Source organism: Dasypus novemcinctus, chromosome 6 (genome assembly GCF_030445035.2).
Source record: "Dasypus novemcinctus isolate mDasNov1 chromosome 6, mDasNov1.1.hap2, whole genome shotgun sequence".
NCBI classification, from domain to species: Eukaryota; Metazoa; Chordata; class Mammalia; order Cingulata; family Dasypodidae; genus Dasypus; species Dasypus novemcinctus.
In genome coordinates, this window is record NC_080678.1 from 61,811,266 (window position 1) to 61,836,578 (window position 25,313).

The 25,313-nt window shown below is 34.2% G+C and overlaps 1 protein-coding gene across 1 annotated transcript in view; it reads right to left on the reverse strand.

Moving 5' to 3' along the window:
* The window catches only part of LOC101441123 (protocadherin-15), a 1,917,137-nt gene that overhangs the window by 371,543 nt on the left and 1,520,281 nt on the right, over nucleotides 1-25,313 (reverse strand). The window contains exon 16 of the mRNA XM_058298874.2: nucleotides 9,166-9,359. Coding sequence (XP_058154857.1) covers nucleotides 9,166-9,359 — 194 coding nt within the window. The remainder of the gene's footprint in view (nucleotides 1-9,165; nucleotides 9,360-25,313) is intronic.

Genomic DNA, 25,313 nt, shown 5'->3' on the forward strand with positions numbered 1-25,313 from the left:
AAATAACTGAATCAAAGTTTCAAAATTAATTAGCAAAAACAGGCAAACTAAAAATTAAACTTTCTGCTTCTGGATTAAAAATCTGGTTGCCCTTTCATACCACATCCCAGAAGAACAGATTTGAGAAGTAAATCAGAGAACTTACACTTATTTGATGTGTCTTTCTGTGTGTGTGAATATAAAATATCTTTGGTTTGTAATGAAGAATGTTATCTTAGAGGAAATCAGAAAATACTTCCCGTCTTGGACTGGACTATGACATGACAATTAATTTTAATTATTTATATCAAGAATGAAGCTTCAGCTTAGCATTTATTGTGAGCAGAAAATAAAATATGAATACAGAGGAGGTTGGGAAGATACATTTAAATTTTTTCATCTGGGAAATGATTCAAGAAGATGAAAAGTCAAATTTCTCTGTTATGGCAAGCATACTCAGTAGTAATGAAGAGATTTTGCTGACTTTTTGAGGATGAACATTCTGTATTGTAATTTACTATTAATGTTTCAGTATGTGCTACAAAGTTTCTCTTTGTCATTCCACATTTCTACCTTCTTTCCAAGTTGAAGGTTGTAGGTGCTTATATTGCTTTTCCTAATAGAGGTGAAGATGGAGAAATTAGCTTCTATTCCTTTGTCTCCCACAAACACTGTGTTAGAAAAGCTATATTTGTAGTGCAAAGTTCATAGGTTAGTATTTTGGAAGTACATATGTCTGTCTATAGGAACAAGGCTTTGTTTCAAAACTAACCTGAGAAGTCGGAGAAAACTTCTTAGGGGAGAAGTTACAGGGATAGCGTTTTAAAACGCAAGATGAATTTAGATGTAGAAATACAGGACAGTTCAGGTAGAGGGAAAAACTTACACAAATTCACAGAGCAATTAACCTGGAACTTTAAGATTTGTTTGGGAGGGGGGAGTCAGTGGAAGGCAGTGGCAGGAGTTAGGGCTAGAGTAGTGGGAAGAGCCAGATCACACATGTGCAAAGCATGTTGATTTAAACATTCAACAAGGGGGGCTGATTGATAGATTTTAAGCAGGTAGTGATAGGATTAGATGTGCCAAGCTATACATAGTTTCAACAACATACTGTTCTCTTTCATGTCTCCTTATCTTTGCTCTTGTTATTCCCTTTACTTGGAAACCCCATTCACATTCCTTTCCAAGTGGTGAACTTTTAGATTGCTTTTAATCATGAACTTCTTTTCTCTGCATCTTTTCCTCACTCATACATAACCTAGGAAAAATAGATGATTCATTTTCTTGATCAGCCCTGCAATAGCATAAAAGAAATTATATTTGGGGCCTCGTCATTCTGTCTGCTTAGTCATAAGTTTCCCTTTGAGTGACATCCCCCCACCTCCCGGCAGTTAGCCTTGACCGGTGTATAACTGCAACTAGCAGGATCTGTACTTCCCTAAGGTTTGCCCTTAACTTCTCCAAATGGCCCTGCTGCTTTTCCTCTTCTCAGAACAACACCTTGCCCGTTCATGACACGTTATTTATTAGAAAGGGCTGCATCTCCAAAGGGGCTTTTCTGCTTTTTGTGCTGTATAATTTGAAATGTTCAATCTTTAGTATCAGAGGGAAAGCCGCATCTCTCCCGTCTGAGTCATAAAGAAGGCAAATGCCTGGGACCCACACTTCCTCCTCCCAACCTCCTCGGACTCTGGCAGGACCTGAGGGTAGGTAAACCCAGAGGGCCCCCTATGCAAGCCTCATTCTCCCCTTTCCTCTCCAGGGCCTTTGACCTAACATTTACATGCTTGGCTGGCTGGCTATCTGTGTTTGCAGCCAAAAAAATTTTACGTAATATCTGAAACAACTGACACAGTGTTCTGGATGTTTCGACACTGACCAAGGGTGGCCAGGTGGAAATGTTTTTATGATGCTTTTGCTTACAAACCTGCTGTGCCAAGAAGCTAGTATCATTGGGGAAGGCTCCACTGCTTGCTGGAGTTTCTTGGCAACTGTTTGGCGTGGCCACCCTTTGTGTCCATCAGGTGTTGCCTAGGTTATGCCCTCCAAATTGTGGGTCCATCAAGAGCCCAGGGATGTGCAAAGAGGCACAGGATGGCTCCCTGGGAACCATTTAATTCTGTCACCTGCTTTAGTTGGGCAAGAGGGATGTCCTTATCGCCTCCCTAAAAAGGCCATAGGACTGGGTGAGACCAGTGTAAATTCTTGCAAAGATACAGAGGTTCATATGAAATAGAGGAGGGGTCGTTCAAGGGTCTCTGTGTCTTAGACCATACAAGGGGTAAGGACTTTTGAGAGTAAAGCTTTAGAACTCTTAAGTTCATTCATCTATTCAAGCTGAAGTCTGAGTTTGCTACCAAAAGATTGCAAGTGTTATCCTAAAGTGACTATGACATTATCCCAGTAGGTAGAATGAAGTTAGATTTTATTCTCTGTAGTTACCACTTGAGGTTTAACCAAATATTACAGGTGATCCTTTTTAATACTCAAACCATTGTCTATTTAAACAAACAAACAAACAGCTGAACAAAAACAACTAGTAAAGCTACTAAATGCCTGGTATCACCTAAAGAGTCTTTAAACTTAGAATTTGAAGATGGTACTTTTTTTCCTGGAGTGGAGTGCAATTTTACTCAAGTAAAAGCCTATTATTTTACTAATTATTACAGGTAGCAGCTATAATAGGCAAATCGTTGATATGACTTACAAACAGGAACTGAGCAAGAAGTATATAACAGCTCATTCATTAAATAATTAACAGACTTATAAAATCATATCAATCGTAATACATAAGCATATACAGGGTAGTCCAGATCTATTCAGCACAGTGCTATATTTGATAAATAAATTATATTATAAAATAGATTAGTTTTAAAAGGCTCTAACAAAAGGTTCAATGCAAAAAAAAAAGGTCCCATTATTCCTATAACTACCAATATAAGTACCACTCTTAAGCGAGTACAGTAGTTTTTCTCCAGAATAGTAATTACAAAAGTTCCAGGTACTGAACAGAGTGTAGAGGAAAAAGTTTTGAAATCCAAGAGCTCTGAGTTCAAATTATATAGTTCTACCAATTATTTACTGGTAGAATTCCCTTAGCCAAGGCATTCCTCCAAGCCTTAGATTCCTGGTATGCAAAATAAACACAGTTTTGCAAAGCTAACATTATTAAGATTAGAAATGCTATATATAAACTATCTAGCATGATTAATCATACTGTTTGCTCAAAAAATAGTATCAATCATCTTTAATTCCTCTTCAGAGTAACCTAGCATATGTAGTTATTTTTAAAAATTTATCCAAATTGTATTTGACTCTTATTTTAGATTAACTAGTCAATATACAAATATATCCAATATTTTTAAATAATATATAGTTTTTATAGTTTCAGACATATATAAGTTTGTTTTTTGCCTATCTTAAAAATAGCCACATCTAACTAAATGTGTCAAAATCCAACTCATCGCTATCATCCATGTTCACCTGGGCATTACCAACATCCAGTCAACTTAGCCCAACACTGGGGGGTTTTCTTGACAATTCTATCTCCCTAACCACTATAATCATTTATAAAGTCTTGAAAATTTTATAATATAATATATATCCTTTCTGTCACCTCCTCTCCATTCTTTCTAAAATGTCCAGTTCAAGCATCAGCAGCAAGCAGTACTACCCCTGGACTGTTTTAGTGTCTTCATGTTTGTTCTCTTCAAATCCATCTTCCATAGGGATAACCAGAGTGATTGTCAAAGAATTCCTTCCACAGACTGGATAATGTCTGAACTTTTTGGTAAGTTTTCCATGATATAGCCCTGATCTCTTGTGCCCCTCCTTTAACTGCAGTTTGTGCACTTGTAACACTAAAGGATTTGTAATTATGCATAAACATTTATTTCAGACGTCTGAGGCTTAGTAAAAAGTCACATACTTTTATTTCCACCTGGTGAACTCCTACTTAATCTCCTAAACTCATCTTTTTTTTTCTTTTTTTTTATTGACTTTGTAATAATATTACATTAAAAATATATCTAAACTCATCTTTTTTAGGAAGCCTTCTTAGTACCCTGACATTATAAAAATAATGTCCCCTCCTCACTGTCCCAGAGCAGCAAGAATTTACCTTAAATTTAAACTCACCATGCTAAACTGAAATTGTTTATTCATAGTCCTACCTTTTTATATATATTTTTAAATTTTGCCAGCAAATTACTCTGCTATGTATCCCTAGACTGGTAATAGCAGTTATATAATAAATATTTATTGAGACTGAATAGAAAATCTTACTGTCACAGACATGTATCTTTTGACTTATATTTAAACAGAATTTGAGTTTACTACGAAGGAAGGCAGACAAAATTCAAATCTGCCTCCTACTTTGGGGGGCTCCAAAACAGATTTGTGTTTTGAATCACAATCTTTTATTCCCATTTATTAATTTAAAAAAAATGTTTAAGAACCCAGGACATTGCAGGAATTGTTTTGGGTTCTGAGGTCAAAACAGGGCATGGACCCATGATGATTCTTGTCCTTGTGAACTTACATTCTAGTCAGGAGGAGGCAGACAATAAACATCACACTCTAAATGGGAAAAAACATAGATGATGGTATGCAATTGATAAAATAATCATTCAAAGGGGCCTGAAATTATTGGAAGGTTGTTGCAATTGTAAATATGTTTTCAGAAATTGTTTCACAGAGAAAGCAACAATTGGGTGATGATATACACGAAATAGAGAAATCTGAGGGAAGAACCATCCAGACTGAGATTGATGAAAGTTAAGTCCATAGGCTCCACAGTAGTGGCTGGTCTCAGTGACAGAGAGGAAGCCAACACGACTGGTGTGGAGTAAGAGAAGCAGCTTGAGCAGGAGATGAGGTTAGAGAGAAGAGGTGATCTGGAGATGAGTCCTGTGTTCTGATGAAGACTAGCAAGCCATGTTGGGTCTCGTTGGCCTTTTTTGACTTTGTCTTAGTGAGATAAAAAAGCACAGGAGAATTTGAATAGAGAGATGCAATGTTTTCCATATTACCAGAGCCACTCTGCTACTATGTTGAAACTGGCTGACGTGGGCAAGGGCAGAGGTCTAATTTAAAGGGTTTTCAACAATCTGGAAAAGAGATTAACAGTGGCTTAGATGGGGGTGTTAATAATGGAAGTGGCAGGAATTGTGCCTTCTGAATAAATTTTGAGGGTAGATTTTATAGGAATTGTTAAAAGTTATATTTTGAGGTGTGAGAGAAAGAAAGGCATCAAGGATAACTCAAGAGTGTTGGGTCAGAGGAACTGCAAGATTAGAGTTGCATTAAACCACATGTTGGATATTTAAGTCACCAAGAGTCTTGCCAGGAATACTGTTGAAGTGAATGGCAAAGATGCCGAAAAGAAACTCTGGTCTATAGATGACAGGAACAAAGGAAAATAATGGGTAGTATATTCTGATGGCATGAGAGTCAAAGGGGAAGTATTAAAGAGCAGAAGGGAGAATAATCTAGGACTATCATAAACAATGAGGAGCTCACCTACCACAACTCCTTGCTTAATGACTACAGAACTGGAGAAGTGAAGAGAAAAACTCCCCCTTTGAGTGTATTGCAAAGGAAGCAATGCACTTTTTTCTGCTCTGGGAGAGGTGTAAAACATGGGGATTATTAAATCTTTAAATTGGATGATTTTTTTTTTCTTTACAGTTCTGTTAAAGTGCAATTTTGGATAGTAGCTCTTTGAGAACTGTTATCTAGTTTGGTATCTGAAGATTTTCTAATCTGCAGTTATTTTTGGTAAATTATATTTTCTTGGAAAATTACCCATTTCATTCAGGTTTTCAAATATTTGTATATTTAAAGCGACATTGTATCTCATGATTTTATTAATTTATTCGATTTCTGTGTTACTCCCCTTTTAGAAAGTCCTATTAGGTAAATTTTTACTCTCTCCTTTTTTTCTTGATTGGGTTAGCTAGAGACAAATCCACTGAAATATGTTTTCATATTTGTTATTGGTTTCTTTTTATTGACTCAAATCTGGATTTATTCATTTTTTTGAGTTGTTTGTAACTCATTCATTCAGTCTGTTACATGTATTCTTTCCTGTGTTTCCTTGTGTATTTGTTTCTTTCATAAAGTATAGTAACAAACATATAAGACAATGATAAGAAATTTTCAACAAAAAAAACAATTTCACTAAGTAAACATCAACAAATATTAATCACTTTATTTCCAGAATAAAACAACATGGCTTAGAAGCATTGACACCAGGAATGCAAAATATATTTATTTTTTAAAATGTAACATGATCAATCATCATACCAGTAGCTTAAGAAGAAAGATCATTACTGTCTACATTGATGCTGTATATTTATTTAATCCAATTAAACAACCACTCTTATTTTTAAGAAGGTAATAAAATAGCAATTGATGAATAGTTTTTTAACTTAATGAAATGTGTTTTTTAAACAAAATACAATCCAGTGAAGAAACATGGGAGGCATTCCTTATCTAGTCAGAAGCAAGAAAAGAATGGCCATTATCTCTATATCTTTATGTAACATTTTATTGGAAGAACTAGAAAATGAAATGAAAATAAAGAAGAAAAATGGAAAGAAGGAGATAAAATTATCTCTATTTATAAAATGTATTCCTGGATTTTCTAGGAGAATCAATTGAAAAATGTGCAAACATCAAATGATTAAATGAGAAAGTGAAATCAAAATTAATAGAAAGAAATAGGTTTTATATATACAAACCACAACCAGTTAGAAGATGTAAGGAAGAATAGAGTCTATTTATAATAACAACATAAGATATAGAAATAGTTGACCAAATAAGTGTATAGGACTTATATAAGAATACTTTTTAAAAATCTGTGAGGAGGAGGAGCAGGATGGCAGCAAAGTAAGGAGCTCCAAGAGACCGCTCATCCTAACAGGGAGTTAGTAATCACCCAGAACTATCTAAAGCACCTGTTTGGGGACCCCCAGGAGACCAGAAGTGCATTTTGCAGCATCCTTGAAAGTATAGAATAAGGAGACTGCCCATCTTCAGAGAAGAGCCAAAAGTAGAGCACTCCACACTGCAGAGGCCGATGCCCATCCTCTATGAGTAGTGCAAGCCACCAGGGGAGCTATTCTGTGGCTGGAGTTGGAAGCTCCATTTTCCAAAAACAGGGGAGGAAGAGATAGTTGGGCACTGACTGCAGGTATGGATTAGTAAATTGGGCTGGCTAAAGTATAATCCTAAAAACAGCTTTAGTTTGAACCTGTCCAAGTCAAAAAGAGGCTGGTAGCTGCCATTTTAACTTTGCCCACAGTATGAGGGGATGTGGGGCTGATAGAAAACCACAGTGCTGATAGGGAGCTTCTTTCCACTCAGATTGGATTACAGCTCTAGCCTAAGCTCCAACCCCACCTCCAGCAGGAAGGAAGATGGGGCACCATATATGGGGTCACAAAGATCTCAATAAATTTAACAAGATCAAATGTGTATAAAGCCTTTTCTCTAATCATAATGGTATAAAGTTGGCAATCAACAAGAGGTCAAAAAAGGGAGAATTCACAAATATGTGGAGATTAATCAAAACATTCTTAATCACTAGGTCAAAGAAATTGTTAGAGAAATCAATAAATATCTCAAGATGAATGAAAACTAGAACACAACATATCAGAAACTTTGGAATGCAGGGAAGACAGTGCTGAGAGGGGAATTTATAGCACTTAATGTTTGTACTAAAAAAGAAGAAAAAGCTAAAATCAATGACCTAAGTACACAGCTGGCAAAACTAGAAAAAGAAGAGCAGACTATTCCCAAAAACAGTAGAAAGAAAGAAATAACAAAAATCAGAGTGAAAATAAATTAAATTGAGAACAACAAAAATAGAGAGAATTAACAAAACCACAATTTGGTTCTTGGAGAAGATGAATAAAATCAATGAACCTTTATCAAAATTGATAAATTAAAAAAAAGAGAGGATGCAGAAATAAAAGAGATCATAAGAGGATACTATGAACAACTGTACACCAACAAAGTAGACAATGTAAATGAAATGGGAAAATTCCTAGGAATGTACAACCTACACTGACCATAGAAGAAATAGAATCTCAACAAACTAATCATAAGTAAAGGGATTGAAATAGTCTTATTTTAAAAATTTTATTGAAGTATATTATTCATATGTGAACATACATAAATAATAACTATATAGTAAAAGTTATGAACTTACAAAACAAACATGCATTTCATGCTCAGATTTTGCATTAGTAATTATAAATTGTTATAATATCCATAGAAGACAATTTGGCAGTTACCTATAAAACTTACAATTAATTGTATTTATGCTTTAGTTTCACTCCTTGAAATTTATTTTATTGCTATATTTGCATACATTCAAAATGATGCATATGCAATGTTACATATTTCTTCGTTGTCACTAAAAGGAAAATACTGGAAGAAACTTAAATGTCCAACTAAAATGAACTTCTTAAATCAGCATTATATGTATGTGAAGGAATATTATGTAGCTGTGAAAGGAGTTATCCAGTATTATTATGGAAAGAGCCTCAAGATATATTATTAAGGAAAAAAAGAGCATAGTATAGGGGTATGTTTATATTCATGAACATTTTCTTGAAATTCATTAAAGAAAATGTGGAAATAAACAAGAAATTAATAAAAGGAATATATTCAGTGGGAGATTAAGTAGGTGTCATTAGAGAAACAGGAAGTCAATTTATTTTTTACACACATATTCACATTTTAATAATTACTCAGACACAGAGAAGTGATTTCAAAGGCTGAGACATTATTTGCTCCTGGCACATCTGTGACCTTCTTTGAAGGAAAGATACATTTTCTTACTGTCAGAACAGTTGTTTTTCATTAATAAATTGTGTCTGATATTTATAAATGTAAATTCCCCTGCTATTTCCCACTTCCCACATAGAACAGAGACCTGAGTCCTTCTGCACCTGTGAAATCATTGTTAATTATTTTGTGCTTTAATCTGCTTTTTATTGTCCTATCCCCACCATTTAACCAAATAAGAATATACAGTTTCTGAGAATCTGGACCCTCTGATTTTCTTATCTAATTTAGATGTTTAGAGGATAAAAGAATGCTTGCTGTGCTTCTTAAACTTAATTATAGGGTTAAACGGAAAAATGAAAGGACTGCATCGGTTCTAGTATAAATTACCTTCTCTCAGCAGGAGGAGCATTATCTGCTGCTTGGACGGTGAGGGCGTAGGTATGCCCGACTATCAATTCCACCCCTGAAGCGATGGTGATAAGCCCTGTAGTTTTATTGATGATGAAGTCTCCCTGAGACCCAACCAGGATTTCATATGTGATCTCCCCATTTGACCCTTCGTCTGCGTCGACTGCAGTGAGCTGGAATTGAAAAATCACAACATAAATCCTTTTGGGACTCAAACTTCTCCCACTGTGTTATACCCCTCTCCCCCCAACGCACAAGAGGTTGCTTTCAAAGGCATAAAATAAGTAAAGAAAGTTTTCTTAGTATATATAGCCTTGTTTCCTTCAATTGAGTCTACTGTGCTCTGCTATGCTACTGAGGCAATAACACCTGGACGGGTATTTCTTTTTCCTTATGAGAATAATAAAGGGAAGGTTTTTGAATCTTGAATATTATCAGTATTTTAATTTAATAAAGGAGAAAAGAGGAAAACCCTAACAGAAAATCTAATATCCTTTTTATTTTCACTTTCTCACCACCTGTTCTTAACACAAACACCTATTACTACAAAGTGTGATCTGAAAAAAATGGAATAGGTGAAGTTTCTCTTTATTATTCCCATCCTTCCTTCTGCTTTCACATTTTCACACTCATAATGTTCTCTTTTTGTTTCCCAGGTACTGTCTTGTCTTCCTGTCTTTCCTATTTATACTTGGCTTTAGGAAAGACTCTTGTTCACACTGACTTATAAAGGGCCCAAAAGGCCTGGAGTATTATCTTCTCAAAATCAAGCAAATGCATCTCCAATTGTAGAATATAAAATCTAATGTAGCCTAAGAAATATTTTTTTTAGAAGACTGGAAATCTATTCAGAGTCCCTGAAATTATACTATATTAGAATACTTGAAAGGCTAATATTTTAATGTTTAGAATCCCTTCAGGCTTAGTTGTATCTAATATTTAAAGGTTATTTTTGGGTGCAGTGTGTGAAAAGAGAATAGCCGCTGTTAATTTCATAAGGCAGAATTAAGGTAATAATGACTTATCAGGTTAGCTAAAGACCCTTGAGTTCTGATAAATATGTATTTATTTAAGGGGAAAAAAGAGAAGAAAAATAAATCTTTCATGAAATCTTGTAGCATGCATTTCACCTATAGTCACATGATTTTCATCACAGAAAGTGATGGTTTGAGAAAATAAAGACGGTCTCAATTTACACAAAAGGGAAAACACTTAAAAGTTTTCTGCCGGCTAAAGACAATAAGCATAATTATAATTAACCTGTGAAAAACTATTCTTATTTACTGACATTTTTTAATGTTTTTCTAATCTCTGGGTTTTACTGCTTTTAAGTAGTAGTTCTAAATCTACTTCTTATCATAGACTCCTTTGGCAATATAGTAGAAACTCTTGGCACACTTAGAAAAAACGTTGAATGTGCATATTTCCCTTAAAATTTGAATTCAGTTTCAGGGACCTCACATTAAGAAATGGTCCGTTTGAAAGTCCATGTTTAATATACTGAGGAAATGTAAACCAAGTAGTTTATACAGGTCAGCATAGTTTAGGGGATGTATTGTGTTGTGGGTTAAATTGTATTCTCCAAAAGATCTGTTGAAGTCCTAACTCTCAGTACCTCAGAATGTGACTTTATTTGGAAATAGAGTCATTGCAGAAGTTAACTAGTTAAGATGAAATCATATTCGAGTAGGATGAGCCATTGACCCAATACAACTGGAATCCTTATAAGATGAGAAGAGATAGACAGAAGCACACATGGGAGACGGCCATGTAAAGTAAGAGGTAAAGACGAGAGTTTTGTAGCTACAAGCCACGAAGCGTCAAAGATTGCTGGCCAACCATCAGAAGTGAGAAGAGCCAAGGAAGAATTCTTCCCTAGAGCCATTGGAGAGAGTATGGCTCTTCTGACATCTTGATTCCAGACTTCTAGCCTCCAGAATTGTGAAATAATGGATTTCTGTCGTTTTAACCCACTTACTTTGTGGTAATTTGTTTTGGCAGCCCTAGAAAAACAATATATTGTGCTTATTATATTTCTATTTTTATTATGCTCTGCATTTAAGGTGATAATGTGCATAAAACAGCAACAGAAATAAGTAACTGAGAAGAAAAAAGGGAAGTTGAGAGATTGACATTAATGCTAAAACCTGAGGTTTGATATTTGGGGGTAGACAGATGTAGTTGCCAGAAGGGAAGGCATTTTATGACATAATTCTGGAACTTGTATGAGAATGACAGAAATAGTCCTAAAGGCAAAAGAAGAAGGGGATGTTTTACAGAAATAGTCAAAATGAATGATGTATATTTATGGAGGTCTATTCAAGTTTGATGAATTTATTTTCCTTTGTATGTGGATAAAATTAGAAAATTAAATGATGTCGTAGCAGAGATGATATCAATTTTGATTATAGTAAATCACTTAACACAATGTCTCAGGAAATCTTAATTAAAATTTATCTCAAATTAGATTCCACATTAGCATTCTTCTTGAGACATAAATTGGCTAAAGGAATTTAATGATAAATGGCAACACATTAAATTAAGAAGAGGTGTTGAGAAGCGTGCTTCAGGGACCTTGGTATTGAGGCTGGTCTTATTTAACATTTTCATAAATGCTGTAGGAAGGGAGGATAAACTGAATGATAATTAAGTTGAAGAAGGTATTCATGTGGGAGATGAATTTCAATTTGCCAAGTGAATTCTGTACTGATGACATGCTAAAATATGTAAACCTGGATTTGGACAAGTCTGGAATATATCTGCATCTTTTCCATGAAAGGAGAGTTATAAAAGTAAGTTAGCTGGAGGAGTGGGTGTATTTCAATGGTTGAGAGCCTGCTTCATATGTTTGAGGTCCAGGGTTCAATCCCTGGTATGTTCTAAAAAAAACTAAGTCATTTGGAACTATTATCTAGCAATTATAATAACAGAATTAAGTTTAAATCTGATTTGGGAAAAATAATCATCTGGAGAAAGACATTCATTTTTTTCAAGGTAATTATCATCTGTAATGGACAGGCACTATGTTAGTAGTTAGGTGTAACTAAGTATAACTCTTACAGACTTCTGTAACAAGTTCAGAATTAATTTTACATTAAGCAATTATTGATAGTCTAATTTTCTTCACAAAGCTATTTCCTTCATTTTTCTAAAAAATTAACATAGAGTTTCAATTACCAACAAATCAATTGAAATATAATTTTATTAAACATATACAAGAGATTTCTGTCTAATATAAAATTTAGAGTCTTATAAAATGAATACATTTGCATAATAGTGATGTACAAAAGTATGGAATTTTTCCTTTATAAAAATAAACTATAATCTATGACTTATAATTGATGCATGAAAATATCGATTTAAATGATTTGAGTAATAAGAAAAAACATTCTTTACTGTTAATATGGTATGCTTTATTTTATTTGCTTCCCACCAATTCTTCATAGAACTCCATATTTTTAAAATTCTTTTCTTTCCTTTATATTACACTATACATTTTGTCCCATTCTTTTTACAGTGGTGTGAAAAGGCCAGAGAATCTTCTCCGCCCCAAAAAACAAATAAAAATCTACGCAAAGTTGTCAAAAATCACCACTTTAGGATTCTAGAGATATACCAAAGTAAACAACAATTGAGAAGTCTTATTCATAAGAACTGCTACAACTTTAGGTAAGGAAAACAAGAGTCAGTGACCTTCTTGTTTGGATCTGATTACATTCCTGGCCTATCCCCAAGCTGGATTGGGACAGACGTTTTTTCAAAGATAGGGCTGCCCATGAAAAACAACAGTATTATTTCAAAAGAGGTCATATTCACCTTGAAGTGGAGTAAATAAAAATACCAAGTACAGCAGGAATAAAATGGGAAAATGGTACCTAAGCTCTGCCAGTCTAAGCTTGGGATAAATTGCAAACAGAAATTTGGCAGGAAGTAGCACTGTAGAAGGGCCAGATTAGCTCTGAAAGTCATGTATGCACAGTCTGGACTGTACCCAGAAGTTGAATATGCCCAATCTACAAAGGCAAATTTATTACTCCAGATATGCAAATTAGGGAACCTTATTTTCCAGTAAGCTGGCAACATTTCACAGTCTGCCTGGAAAGCTGGCCAAGTGATACATGAATGGATTACCATATTACTATTGAGAATAGTAATTCCTAAAAACTTTAGGAAAGAATGTTAAATCTTGATCAGGAATGACTTCCTGACATAATGATTATAATTAAATCTGGTGTATTTATATGTCGGGAAACTATGGCTAAACCATAGCAAGGTGTCATTTATGAGTACTCTCAGTGGCAACGCTTTCATAGAGCCACAGTTCACGAAATAAGATGGGAACTTATCTTCTCCATGGTGCATGTGGTTATGTATGGATCAATGCTGTGTTTTCCCATATGAGCAAATGGATGGTGCTCTGAAAGACATTCAGAAGTTTCTGTCAGCAAAAATGTATACTGTGGGGTATGGTGTATATTTATACTATAGGATATGATGTATATTCATGCCAGTAGGTGGACATGAGAATTTCCTGAGAAATAGTCTCTAGTGACTGCAGTATTTTGATAATGGAAAAAGTATGACATGGGAAAAGGGTGTTTGTAACTAGAGTGAGTTGGGTGAAACATTCATTTTCGCTGCTTCATCTCTATGACATAATAAAGGGTTTTAGATTTACTTATCCTGCTAGAAGAAAATGAAATTTAGGTTGATATTGCTTTCTAGAACAAGTAAATTATTTGGAAATGCAATCTAAAACACAAAAGTTGCATAATATCCACGGAGACTATCTCATGTCATTATTAACATTTATAAAAAGGTGTAAGTAATGAATAAAAGAAAGAAAGAATAATTGAAATGTTAAAGGATATAAGAAAACTTAAGGGAAGGTATGATTGGTTAGTTTGATTTGCAGATAGAATTTCAACTCCTCTCTAGAACAGATCTATCCTGGTGATTGTCAGTAAGTCTATTTTATGGATTAGATTTAATAGAATTTGCTGTAGCAAAATTTTAAGAACATGCTTCAGAAATGTGTAGCAAGGAGGCAATACAACCTGAGAGCACATGATTCAGAAATTATTAAAAGTATATCTATGATTTACAAGACTTCCACTATGGTATTGCCATAAAAATTATGTTGTTGCCTGCCCTGAATGCTCACTTAAAGTTAAAATAAACTTGTTAGGTGAGGCCTGTTAGGTTTCTCAATGTTGTCGGTCAGTCTGAGGCTAAGATCAATCTTATTGGTAAAGAAAACTGGGCACTGCAGAATTTATTCATCTTTAGATTTATACTTTCTGGTACCTTAGTGTGAATCAGTGATGTTTCAAATCTGAAAAAAATATGAGTTTACTGGTTACCCCTCTTCTGCTCAGCCTATCCTAGAACACTCTTAGATTCTTCTCAGTGGAGTAGATTGTTCTTAAGTGTATTTTTTGGATACATAATTCAGGAGGAGGTATCAGAGCCATTAATAATATCATCATCATTAATTTTGTTATGGATCAATAAAATGTTATTAGCAGATCTTTCGTCTAAGCAGTCCTCTTCCTGACAAAAAGCAAAAAGAAAAGCAACAGCAAGATTTTTAAAAATTACTTTATATTACCTCAGAATTTGTAGGGCTTTCTTTTATGTGTCAAGAGTTACTCAAACTCTAAGGCTGGAAACAGGAAAATTAAAGGCTTTAATGTTATTGTATTATCTCTCACTCAACTTCCTCTTTCATTACCTCGAGTAAAGATTTCTTCAAAGCTGGCTTCAATCAATATCCAACTTACAGCCCTTAACCCATCAATTTAAAGACACAATCTTAAATATTTCTTCAAAATCTTAAATTGTACACAGTGACAAAACTAGATTACTCTGCTATGCAAATATTCCTTCTTTAATTGATCAATAAACAGATGCATTTATTCAGAGCTTAAATTGAGCCATACATTGGGCTCAGTGTAGGAGATGCTGAAAGAATAATTTCCACCTGTTTGTGAAATAGGAGAAAAGAGAGAAAAGAAAGTATCTTTGATAGAAGGGCTATTACAGAAGAATACAAAAGTCATTACAAGAGCACAGATAGCCTGTCATGGCACAGGGATAGAGGCTGGTGGAGGTAACAGCCAACATATATTTAACGTAGAAAAAGAAAGCAAATCTTTTACCATTCAGTTCCTCCCCTCTAAAGGCAGTCCAATTGGTACCCTCAGTGGCTCACGTAATAACCATGCCCTTGGCCATATCATTCCCTCTCCAATAATGTCACCTCCCTTTGTTGAATACAAAACATCCTATATGTTCATGAAGTTCTAATCAGACCTAACAGATTATCCCGCCACTCATTTTTTATGAGCTCTCAGAATATTCTTAGTCTGTTTAATCTAATCTAACAATTCAGTAATGATTTATGATATTTTCAGATTATTTTACTGTGATTTAGGATTATTAAATCCTCATGGGATTAGGACTGGGTCTTATTCATCCTTTGTATTTTTCAGAGTACCAAGCTTAGTACCAAGCATAAAACAAACTATATCCATTATATTATAATTGGCCAAGTAAATACATATAAAGTATGTATTTGATATACACACAAAACACACATACACACACACAGATACTTGCATGGCAGTGTTTTTATTTTCTTTGCCAAACTGAATTAGCAAATTTATTAGGATTCCTATCAATACCTGCTCTGAGGGAATCTTATTTTTCCCTAAGTTTCCCTATACTCAAAACATCTCAATAACCATGTATTTTTCTTTCATCTGAATGACTATGCTTTTATGTTGGATCATAATTTACTATAAGAGGAGGTGAGAGGGAAAGAGCTTTTTAAAAAGCAACTGCTTTAAAAAGAAAATCACTTTAGAGAATTAGTTTATTTCTCTCAGAATAGGATAGCCAGTAAAGGAAAAAGAGCAAGTAAAGAATATATTTTATATTTGTGTTTCTTCCAGGGTATTATCAAATTTTAAGTCAGTTTTCTAGTAAACCAGGAATATTTAGAGCTGTAACAATGAGAAACAATATTGCCACAAAAATTCACAATTTACATGATTATAAAAATAAGCACATACAAATAAAAGCTTCATAAAAATGTAAGGACTTAAATATTAATCATTGAAATTGAGCTGTGAAAGTTTTCACTATAACAATCTATAAATATAAATGAATATAAAAGTAAATAACTTAATTGTATTCACAAATACATTTTCTTTAAAATACTACATTTCTAAATATATTGGGAGAGGATGATTGACAAATTATATAAAGGTCAAATATAAAAATTTTTCCCTCATAGGAAGCAAATTTACTTATGGAAGATGGTGTTTGTAATCACTATATCAATCTCACTAATATTTCTTCCAAATTTATCAAATGGGAATGCTCAATTTAGATTAGCATCAATCTAATGCTCTTAAGGTCTTTGATACTTTAATGTTAAAAATCAAAAATGTTTAGTTTGATAAATCATACGTCATATATGTTAAATATAATATTCTTTCTTCCCTATTACACTAGTAATTATTTAAGGTAAGTGATTAAATGTTAGTAGTTTTTTAAATCTCTATGATTTGACACAGTACCCACAGCAGTTAAGACAATCCATATAATAAAAATGATTTTCAAATCAATGTATTAATTATTCAACTTTGTTTTTCTAAAGAGATATCTCATTAACTTCTCATGATATGTTTTCAGTGAAACTGTTTAGCCTCCCGAGAACCTTCCTTGGAAAAATTCTTCTGAATAATTGAATTAGGAAATACTCAAAATAGTAAATTCTAGGGATACTAATATATCTGCAGTTAGATGGATAATTTAAAAATATATTAGACCTGAAATACAGGCAATTTTCTATACCCATATACACATTCTTTAACACTTATTTTATGTACCTCCATTAGTTCCTCAAATATTCATTAGAAGAGTGATATGGGCCAGGTGCTATGTAACATGCTGGTTATACAATAGTGGTGAGAAAAGGAGGGAAGGGAGGGAGGGAAGGAAAGAAGGAAAATTCTGACGAAGTCTTTGATCCATGCCAAACTTATACATAATAGGGGAAACAGATATTTTAAAAAGTAACATTGGAAATTTTTAAATGAACCATGAAGAAAAATCAGGATGCTCTGGGAGAATAAATGGAGTGTATTTTAGAAGGGAAAGTTATGAAGGTCTTTTTTGAGAAAGTAATATTAAAACTGAGATCTGGAAAATGAAAAGCATATGAATAGAAGTTAACTAGTCATAGTGAGAGCATTATGATGAGCAACAGAAAGGAGAGTGGTCAGGGGACTGGCCAAGCAGTATAAGAATTAATGGGTTTTATTCTTAGAGCTTTGGAAAACCATTGAATGACTCAAACATGGGAACACTTTTCACTTAATTTTAAATTTTAAAAAGCCCTCTGGCTACTGAATGGAGAAAAGGAGAGTGGAAATGGAAATAAAGCCCAAAGAAGGACACTGCAGGTCAATAAAAAGTTATGGTAGCTCCTACTGGCATGGTGAGAAGAGGAAGAGGAATCAGTGGATATATTCAATACAGGAGGAAAAAATGATAGGACTTCATAATATATTGAGTGAATGGTGGAGAAAATGGAATAATTCCTTGGTTTCCACCTTGAGCAACTAGATGAGGTGTTGCCATTTGCTTAGACAGGGAATAGAATCTACTTTGACAAAATACAGATGCCATTAAAAAATTCCAAATTCAATTAAAGTCCATGCAGAGTGACTAACTCATATTAAGTTGAAAATCATTTCTGTTATATTTTTATGATAATGCTAAGAAGTTTAGGTAAGAGATTTCATTTTCTTTTGTAAAATTAATTTTTTTCAAAATTTCAAAAATAAATTAAATAGTGCACAAATGTAAATGTCTGCATTTTTGCAAATTTTGCTCATCAAAACTTTGTTTGATATTTAAATAAATATTACTTCAAATTTTATTATCTCATACACACAGGTACACACATAGCACATGCTTAACACAGAGAACAATATCATTACTGACATAAAAATTCAAAAGGCATTAAAATACTATATAGTTTTATCCTAAAACTGAAATTTTACTATGGAATATTGGAAAATATTAAAAATAATTTTAATATATAATTATGTGTCCTCTCCAGAGTACTAAATAATACACATGACACACAGATAAACACAGATAAGAAAGCATGGAATATTTATAATTATCATAAGTGTTTTACATAAATGAGATTGGTACAATAATAATAACTAGATAACACATAAGACTTAATTACACAGTACACATGTACTAGTACTTTAACATCATACAACACCCTTTGAGTCTGGTATTATTATCATATAAGGGCAAAATGGGGCAGAATGGTATACAACAAGGTAATCTAGTGTCAAATTCTGTTCTTTTTAAATTGGATGTAACATCAACTCTGCCACTAACAAAATTTGTGAATTTTGACTAATTATTTATACTCAAATTAACTCAAATCTTCTCTATAAAATTAGGATGTAAGCCATAAATATTCTCAAGTTCACTTCTCTGATATTCAATGACCTATGTATGACACAGCATAACTGAAAGAACTGTAGTAGAAATGTTTTCAATTTAAAGAGTTTTCCTATGTTAAGAGCAGTAAGAGGTAGCCTGGCTGAAGCTGTGAAGTTACATAGTGAACTGAGAAAGGGCTATGTGATATAACACTTTGTGCATGAGAGACAATTTTTAAGTCAAATAGAACAATTTTCTTGAACAAAGCATTAATTGAGAGGGCATTGAGAGTATTAAATTCAATGGTTATTGGATGAATTCCTGCTGTGTGAAGGTCATTGGGTTGACCACTGGTGGTTACAGAAATAATTTCCTAATCCTGCCCTAAAGGAATTTACAGTTTAGTGGTGAAGACAGACATGTAAAAGCTAACCTTAAGGCGGGTAAGAATAGAATGCATGGGAACTAGAAGTGCTAGGTGGGTAGGAGGCTAGAAAAATTAAGATGTTACTAAAGAGATAACATTTGAACAGTGTGTTAAGAAAGATATGTAAAAGAGTATAATTTGAATCAAAACATAAAACCTGAGGGATTGCAATAGGCAGAGAATGAAGGAGGGCATTTCAGGCTAAGAAAAACAAAGCAAAAAACAAACTAGATGTGGAAATGTTCTGTGTTTGAAGCTGATTTCATGAAGGGATGTAGCAGGAGATGAGACAAAAGTATTTGAGAGAAATAAGCAGATGTTCTTGACTGCCATGTGTAACATTGAGCCCTTCCTTAGGTAATTTTTCCAGGAAAAAAGGAATCTATTCTGACTCATGTTTCAGAAAGTAACAGTGTGGTGGGGAATTTGCAGAAATAGGGTTGTCAATCAGAATCTACTGTAAGTAGCCTAAATTATTGCAGAGAATGGAAAGGAATTGATGACTGATCAATACATTTTGAAATAGAAATGGCAAAAACCGGACAATCATGTGTATGTATTCATTGAAGGAAGGGGATAAAACAAAAAAGACTCTTAGTCTTCCAGCCTAGAGCCTGCATAACCTGAATAACAGTGAGACTCTTCACAGTATAGTGGCTTCCATAAAGGATGCAATGTACGTATTTGTGCCTATGCACATGTTTGGGTCTGTGTGTTTTGTGTATTAAAAGAAAGATAGAGTTAATCTTAGAATATGCTCAGTTTGAAGTGCTCATCAAAAATCCAAATGTCAGCCTGATGCTCAGTATAGAGATTATAACAGGTCTTTTAACTTTGGGAGGCAAGAGTACAAATAGAGGTGATAATGGAACACTTGGGAATAGCTGAAAGAGAAGAGCACTAAAAATGGATTTTTGGAGAATTTTAATATTTAATGGATGGAATTAAACAATGAACAAGCAACAAAGACCCAAAGTCATCAGAGAGGTAGTATGAGAATTACAGAAGTTTTCCACAAAAGGTTAAAGTTGAGATTAAGGTCTGAATTTGAATTTGACAAATAGAGAGACATTCATTAAATAAAACATTATTTTATATAATTTCAGTGAAGTGATACGAGTGGCAGCCAGATAACTTAGGAGTATAGATATGTGGATAAGCAGGCACATAGATTGATCCATAGATTTATGTAACTGTCAAAGAAGTTAGGATTCAGAATGAAATATCAAGATGAAGAGTTTTTTATTGGGGAGAAGTGGTCAAACCAGGGATTGGGTAGTTTAAAGAATATTTGTAGGTTAATGGGACAAAGGATGAAATCAGTGGAGAGGGAGGGATTGTTGTAATGAAAGAAGTGGAATGACTAGTAGCTCACAGGTGGAGGGTGTAGAAGTTTGATATGGTTAAGAATTCCAAAAATAGATATTGGATTATGTTCATAATCTGGTCTGTACCTGGGTGTGATTAAGTTATGATTAGGGCTTTGATTGGGCCATGTCAATAGGGTTTTGGCAGGTGGGGAATCACAGATAAAAGGCATGGCAAAGGACAGAGTTGGGGGTTTTTGATGGAGTTTTGATGTTGGAGTTTGATGCTGAAGCCTTAAGCTGGAACCCCAGGAAGTAAGGAAACAGAAGCAAGCCCCAGGAAGAGAGGAACCCTGAGTCCAGGAAGAAGCAAGCCCTGGGAAGAGAGTATCCCTGAACCCAGAGAGAAGCAATGTCCTGGAAGAGAGGAACCCAGGAAGCCCAGAGCTTCACAGCCATTGGTAGCAATCTTGCTCCAACATGTGAAAATAGACTTTGGTGAGGGAAGTATATTATGGTTTATGGCCTAGTATCTGTAAGCTCCTATCCTAAATAAATACCCTTTATAAAAACCAGCTGCTTTCTGGTATTTTGCATCAGCACCCCTTTGACTGACTAGTACAGATGAGATGGGAAGAGATAGACTCTCAAGCAATAAAGTGGAGTAAAAGGAATGATAGAAGAAGATGAGAAAAATTGAAAAAAGAGAAAAATGGAAAGGGATGGAGTAGAATCAAAGGAATCAATTCCTCATGGGACCCCAATGAATTAAGAATTATGGTTTTTCAGTTATACAAAAATAAGGTTAAGGTTAAAGGCAGTGTTTCTCAAAGTTAGCTGCATACTAGCAACTTTGGTTTTAACAAATTCTCAAGTGATTTTAATAACGGAGAAATTACTTTTTTAAAATACCTGATTGTAGAGTCCAGGCATCAATAATTTTTAACGTTCTTCAGGTAAAATTCTAATATTCAGCTAGAATTGAAAACCATTGAATTATCAGACTTCCAAAATTTCAAGAATGATGTCCATAGAGTAAGGACTGGATAGTAACAACTGGTATTAAAATCCACATTTTCAAAATATTAAAATCATAAATTAAAATCTGTACATTTAGTATAGTACCTGGATCTTCACATCTCCATGACCAACTTATTCACTTCCTCTAGGCAAAGATGGTTGCCTCAAAATAAGAAAGAGGACCCAAATAACAGAGTATTTACTTACATAATGTTGATAGTCTCATGGCTACATTGGAAATGATATTATATTATTTAAATCTGTTACATATGGCTCTCTTTTTTAGAAAGTGCTTGTTGCTACCTTGGTTTCTAACACTTTCACTCTTTTTGGTATTAGGTTACCATGGCAGTTTGAATTTGGCGAATCCACAAAAGAAAAAGACTGTGTTCTTGAACTAATTCATTCTTGTGTGTGTGAGGCCCTTTTGATTGACTACATCAGTGAGGCATGGCTCAGGTTGAGTCTCCACCCTCTTGCTGGGTCTTATTTAAATGGAGACACACAGAGAAAGAGGACACCGAGAAAGGAAGCTGCCATGTTGATTCTGCCATCTGAAAGAGAGGACTGCAGAAAAATGCAGAAGCCCAGAGAGGCTAAGAGAGGTTCTGCAGTCTGGAATCAGCAGAGCACAGAGGCATGAAAAGAGGCTCTGAAGGGTTTGGGCACAGGGAGTAGCTCAAGGCTGAGGAGACAAGCTGAGCCATATGCCTGATAGTCTACAGCTGAACTCGGGAAGAAAGGGGAACAGCTGAGACTGAAAGAGGAGGCATGGAAGGATATAAGCTCCACTTCTAGTAGTCCACAGCTGCACTTCTGGAGATAGGGAGCTCAGAAGGGAAGTCAGGGTCCTTGTCAGAGATCAGCTGCCATCTTGCCTTGCCACGTGGCAGTACACCAGGATCATCAATAGCTGATTTTGGTGAGAAAGCATTCTGCTGATGACTTGATTTGGACTTTTACAGTCTTGGAAATGTAAGCTTTTGCCCTAAATAAAATCCACATAATTTAAAGCCAACCCATTTCTGGTACTTTACATTGGCAGCCCTCTAGCAAACTAAGAGAGTAACTAACCAAAAATAAACGATCTTCTTTTGGGTTAATAGAGAAATTTGGAATTGCTTACAGGCTGGGCATGGATAGAGAGTAGGAACCTATTTTGTGATCCTTAAAGGGAATTTACATATCATCCTTCTAAATTATTTTTGCTTTTTAAAAAATTTTTTCTCTCAATGGTGGATCTATTTCCTTTTATTTCTTGACTCTTGATTGATATTTATAGCCATACCACTCTTTTGCCACACACCAGGAACAATCAAAAAGCTAATTATAAAGCTTCTTTTCTTGGCTTTAAATAATTTTAAAAATTAGAGGTATGTAGATAAAAACAATAATCTGTCTTCATGATCTACATAGTTCAGGGGAATAAAATATAAACCTTTAAAGGCAAGGCAGGATCTGTTTTATGGAAAGATATATAAGGGAAATTAACTTTAGAAGCCTTCAAATGCCAAAAATAAGCTTTGACCCCTTAAGGCAAACATTTTTTGAGATACAGTTCTACATAATTGCTCTCATTTCCTTGTTATACTTTCTAGTTCCCTGCTGGCTGTTTTTATCTGTGAAAACTTACTTTTATTTCTAATTATATCACAGAGCTGGGATTCAGGTCTAATTAAGTAACAGCACGACTATAATTGTCATTTCCTTTATCTGTGTAAACTATAATTTTGCTCTCTGTGAAAAAATGCCTCATTAAAGAAAAATGTAACTCTCTTGGTTCATCAATCAATTAGAAATAAAGTCCAATGCATTTGCATCTCCCATTCATTCATATATTCTTTCATTCAGTCCCTGCTTGTTTTCAGGTCTTCATATCATCCAACTTAGAATAATTGTTTATTAAGCATCTACTATATGCCAGGAAATATAGTTCCATGGACACAGAAATAAATTAATTACAGATATGTTTTCAAGACAAATAGGCAAAAAGATGGAGTTCAGCAATGTGACAAGTGCCACGACTAAGATTTGAATATCATGTAGCAATTTGCATATCCCCCTCCCCTCCATTTCCATATACATACACAAAGGATATTTACATATGGTATATACTTCTAGGTGAATTTCTAGCACACTGAATATAATGTTATCCTACCCTGTGTCACTCAAGGAAGCCTAATTATCCAATAAAAAATAAAATACTGAATAATTTTAATTTATATTGACAAATCAGGAAAAGTTGATAGTAATTCATCCTTTGCATAAATATTTACTGCATGGCTAATACGCCTGCATGTGCTGGCATTAGAGTGGACAATCTCTCAAAGTTTTCAGTCTGTGTTGGGAGAGGGTAGTAGAAGAAAACAAAACTTCAATATAAGGTAGAAGGTAATTTCAGATGCTTATAAGAGCTATGATTTGATGGGGAAGGATAAAGTAATAGAGAAAGAATGTGTAATAGCATGGAGGAGGCTAATGACATTAACACAGCTGTGGGGAAGTTTTCTAAAAAGATCTGGAGTAGGAAGAGTGTTCTAGATAAACAGAAAAGAGTATACATAGGCCATCAGGCAGGGTGCTAACTATTATTGTTCACTATTTCTTCCCATACATTTCACACTGATTAGCATGCAGCAGTGTATCATACTGTCTTCACTATAAACTGCTGAAGTACTGCTGGGTTATGGGAACTGAAGCTACTAAGGAAGAACTTCTAAAACTACCTACTGAGAAATACAAAGGAACACTTCATTAGAAGGAAGGAATCTAAAAGATTAGAAGAAAGCAATCCAGCCATAAATAGAAAGGAAGGAGATTAAGACGCAGGAAATAATATGATACTATGAGAAAAAGCAAGACACATTTAGAAAACTGGGGGGCTAAAGGTTAAGTAGAGTGATAGAGATCCAAAGATGAAGCTGGAGAGAAAAACAAGGACCACAACACAAAAACACTGCTGAAGTAGTTGTACTTTTTTTTTTTACCTTGAACTATTTATTTAATAAAATTCACATATATAAATAATGTTTGTTACTTCGGAGCCATTCAAGTATTCTAAAAATTATCAAGAACCAAGATATTCCTGGCCTGAAAGTAACTTAAAACTATTAAGTGTGATCCTCAGGTTAAAAGGAAAATCTAGATCAGTGGTCCCTTCTGGTTGGGCATCTGAAACACTTAAGGTTTGTTTTTTAATATTGATTATGTAAACATTGCTTATGAAGATTCAAATTCAGAAAAGGGGAAGTGAATCATGCTGATCTGTATTTCTAAACAACTCCTTAGATAATTTTGATGGATAGCCAGTTTGGAAAGTATTGGAGTCTTCAGATTCCTAAAAACCTGCAAGGAAGAATATTATTACTTCTTTATGATTTTTCTCAGAATACTTCCACAGGATTTCAGATGACTTACAATTTATTTAAATTTAATTCTTATAGTTAAAGGTAAAAATAAGAAAAATAGATAAAGATTTTGTCAGCTTTCTATATTTTGAAAGGTATCATTTACTATCTAATCTAAATTTTCTTTGCTGTAATGATCCCATTTTATAGTCCAGGTAACCAATATCTAATAGGATTGCCTGCTAATTTATTAATGCAGTCCTTTGTATTTATCACCAAGGCAAATTCAATCCATTTTTGCAATATTGCCATGCAATTCAAAGGTTTAAACTACATGTCTAACACTTGAAACTTCAGTACATTAAAGAAAAAGGAAAAAGGTATGAACAGGTTAAATGCTGATGTTTACATGTAAGTACTAGTTATTTAAGTTTACTTTAGAATGCATATGGGTATACATTAATTTGAAAAAAAACAAGTTTAAATTTAAAGTTTCTAGAGTTAAATTATGCTATATGAGAAGCTTGAAATTAATTTTCATTTTTA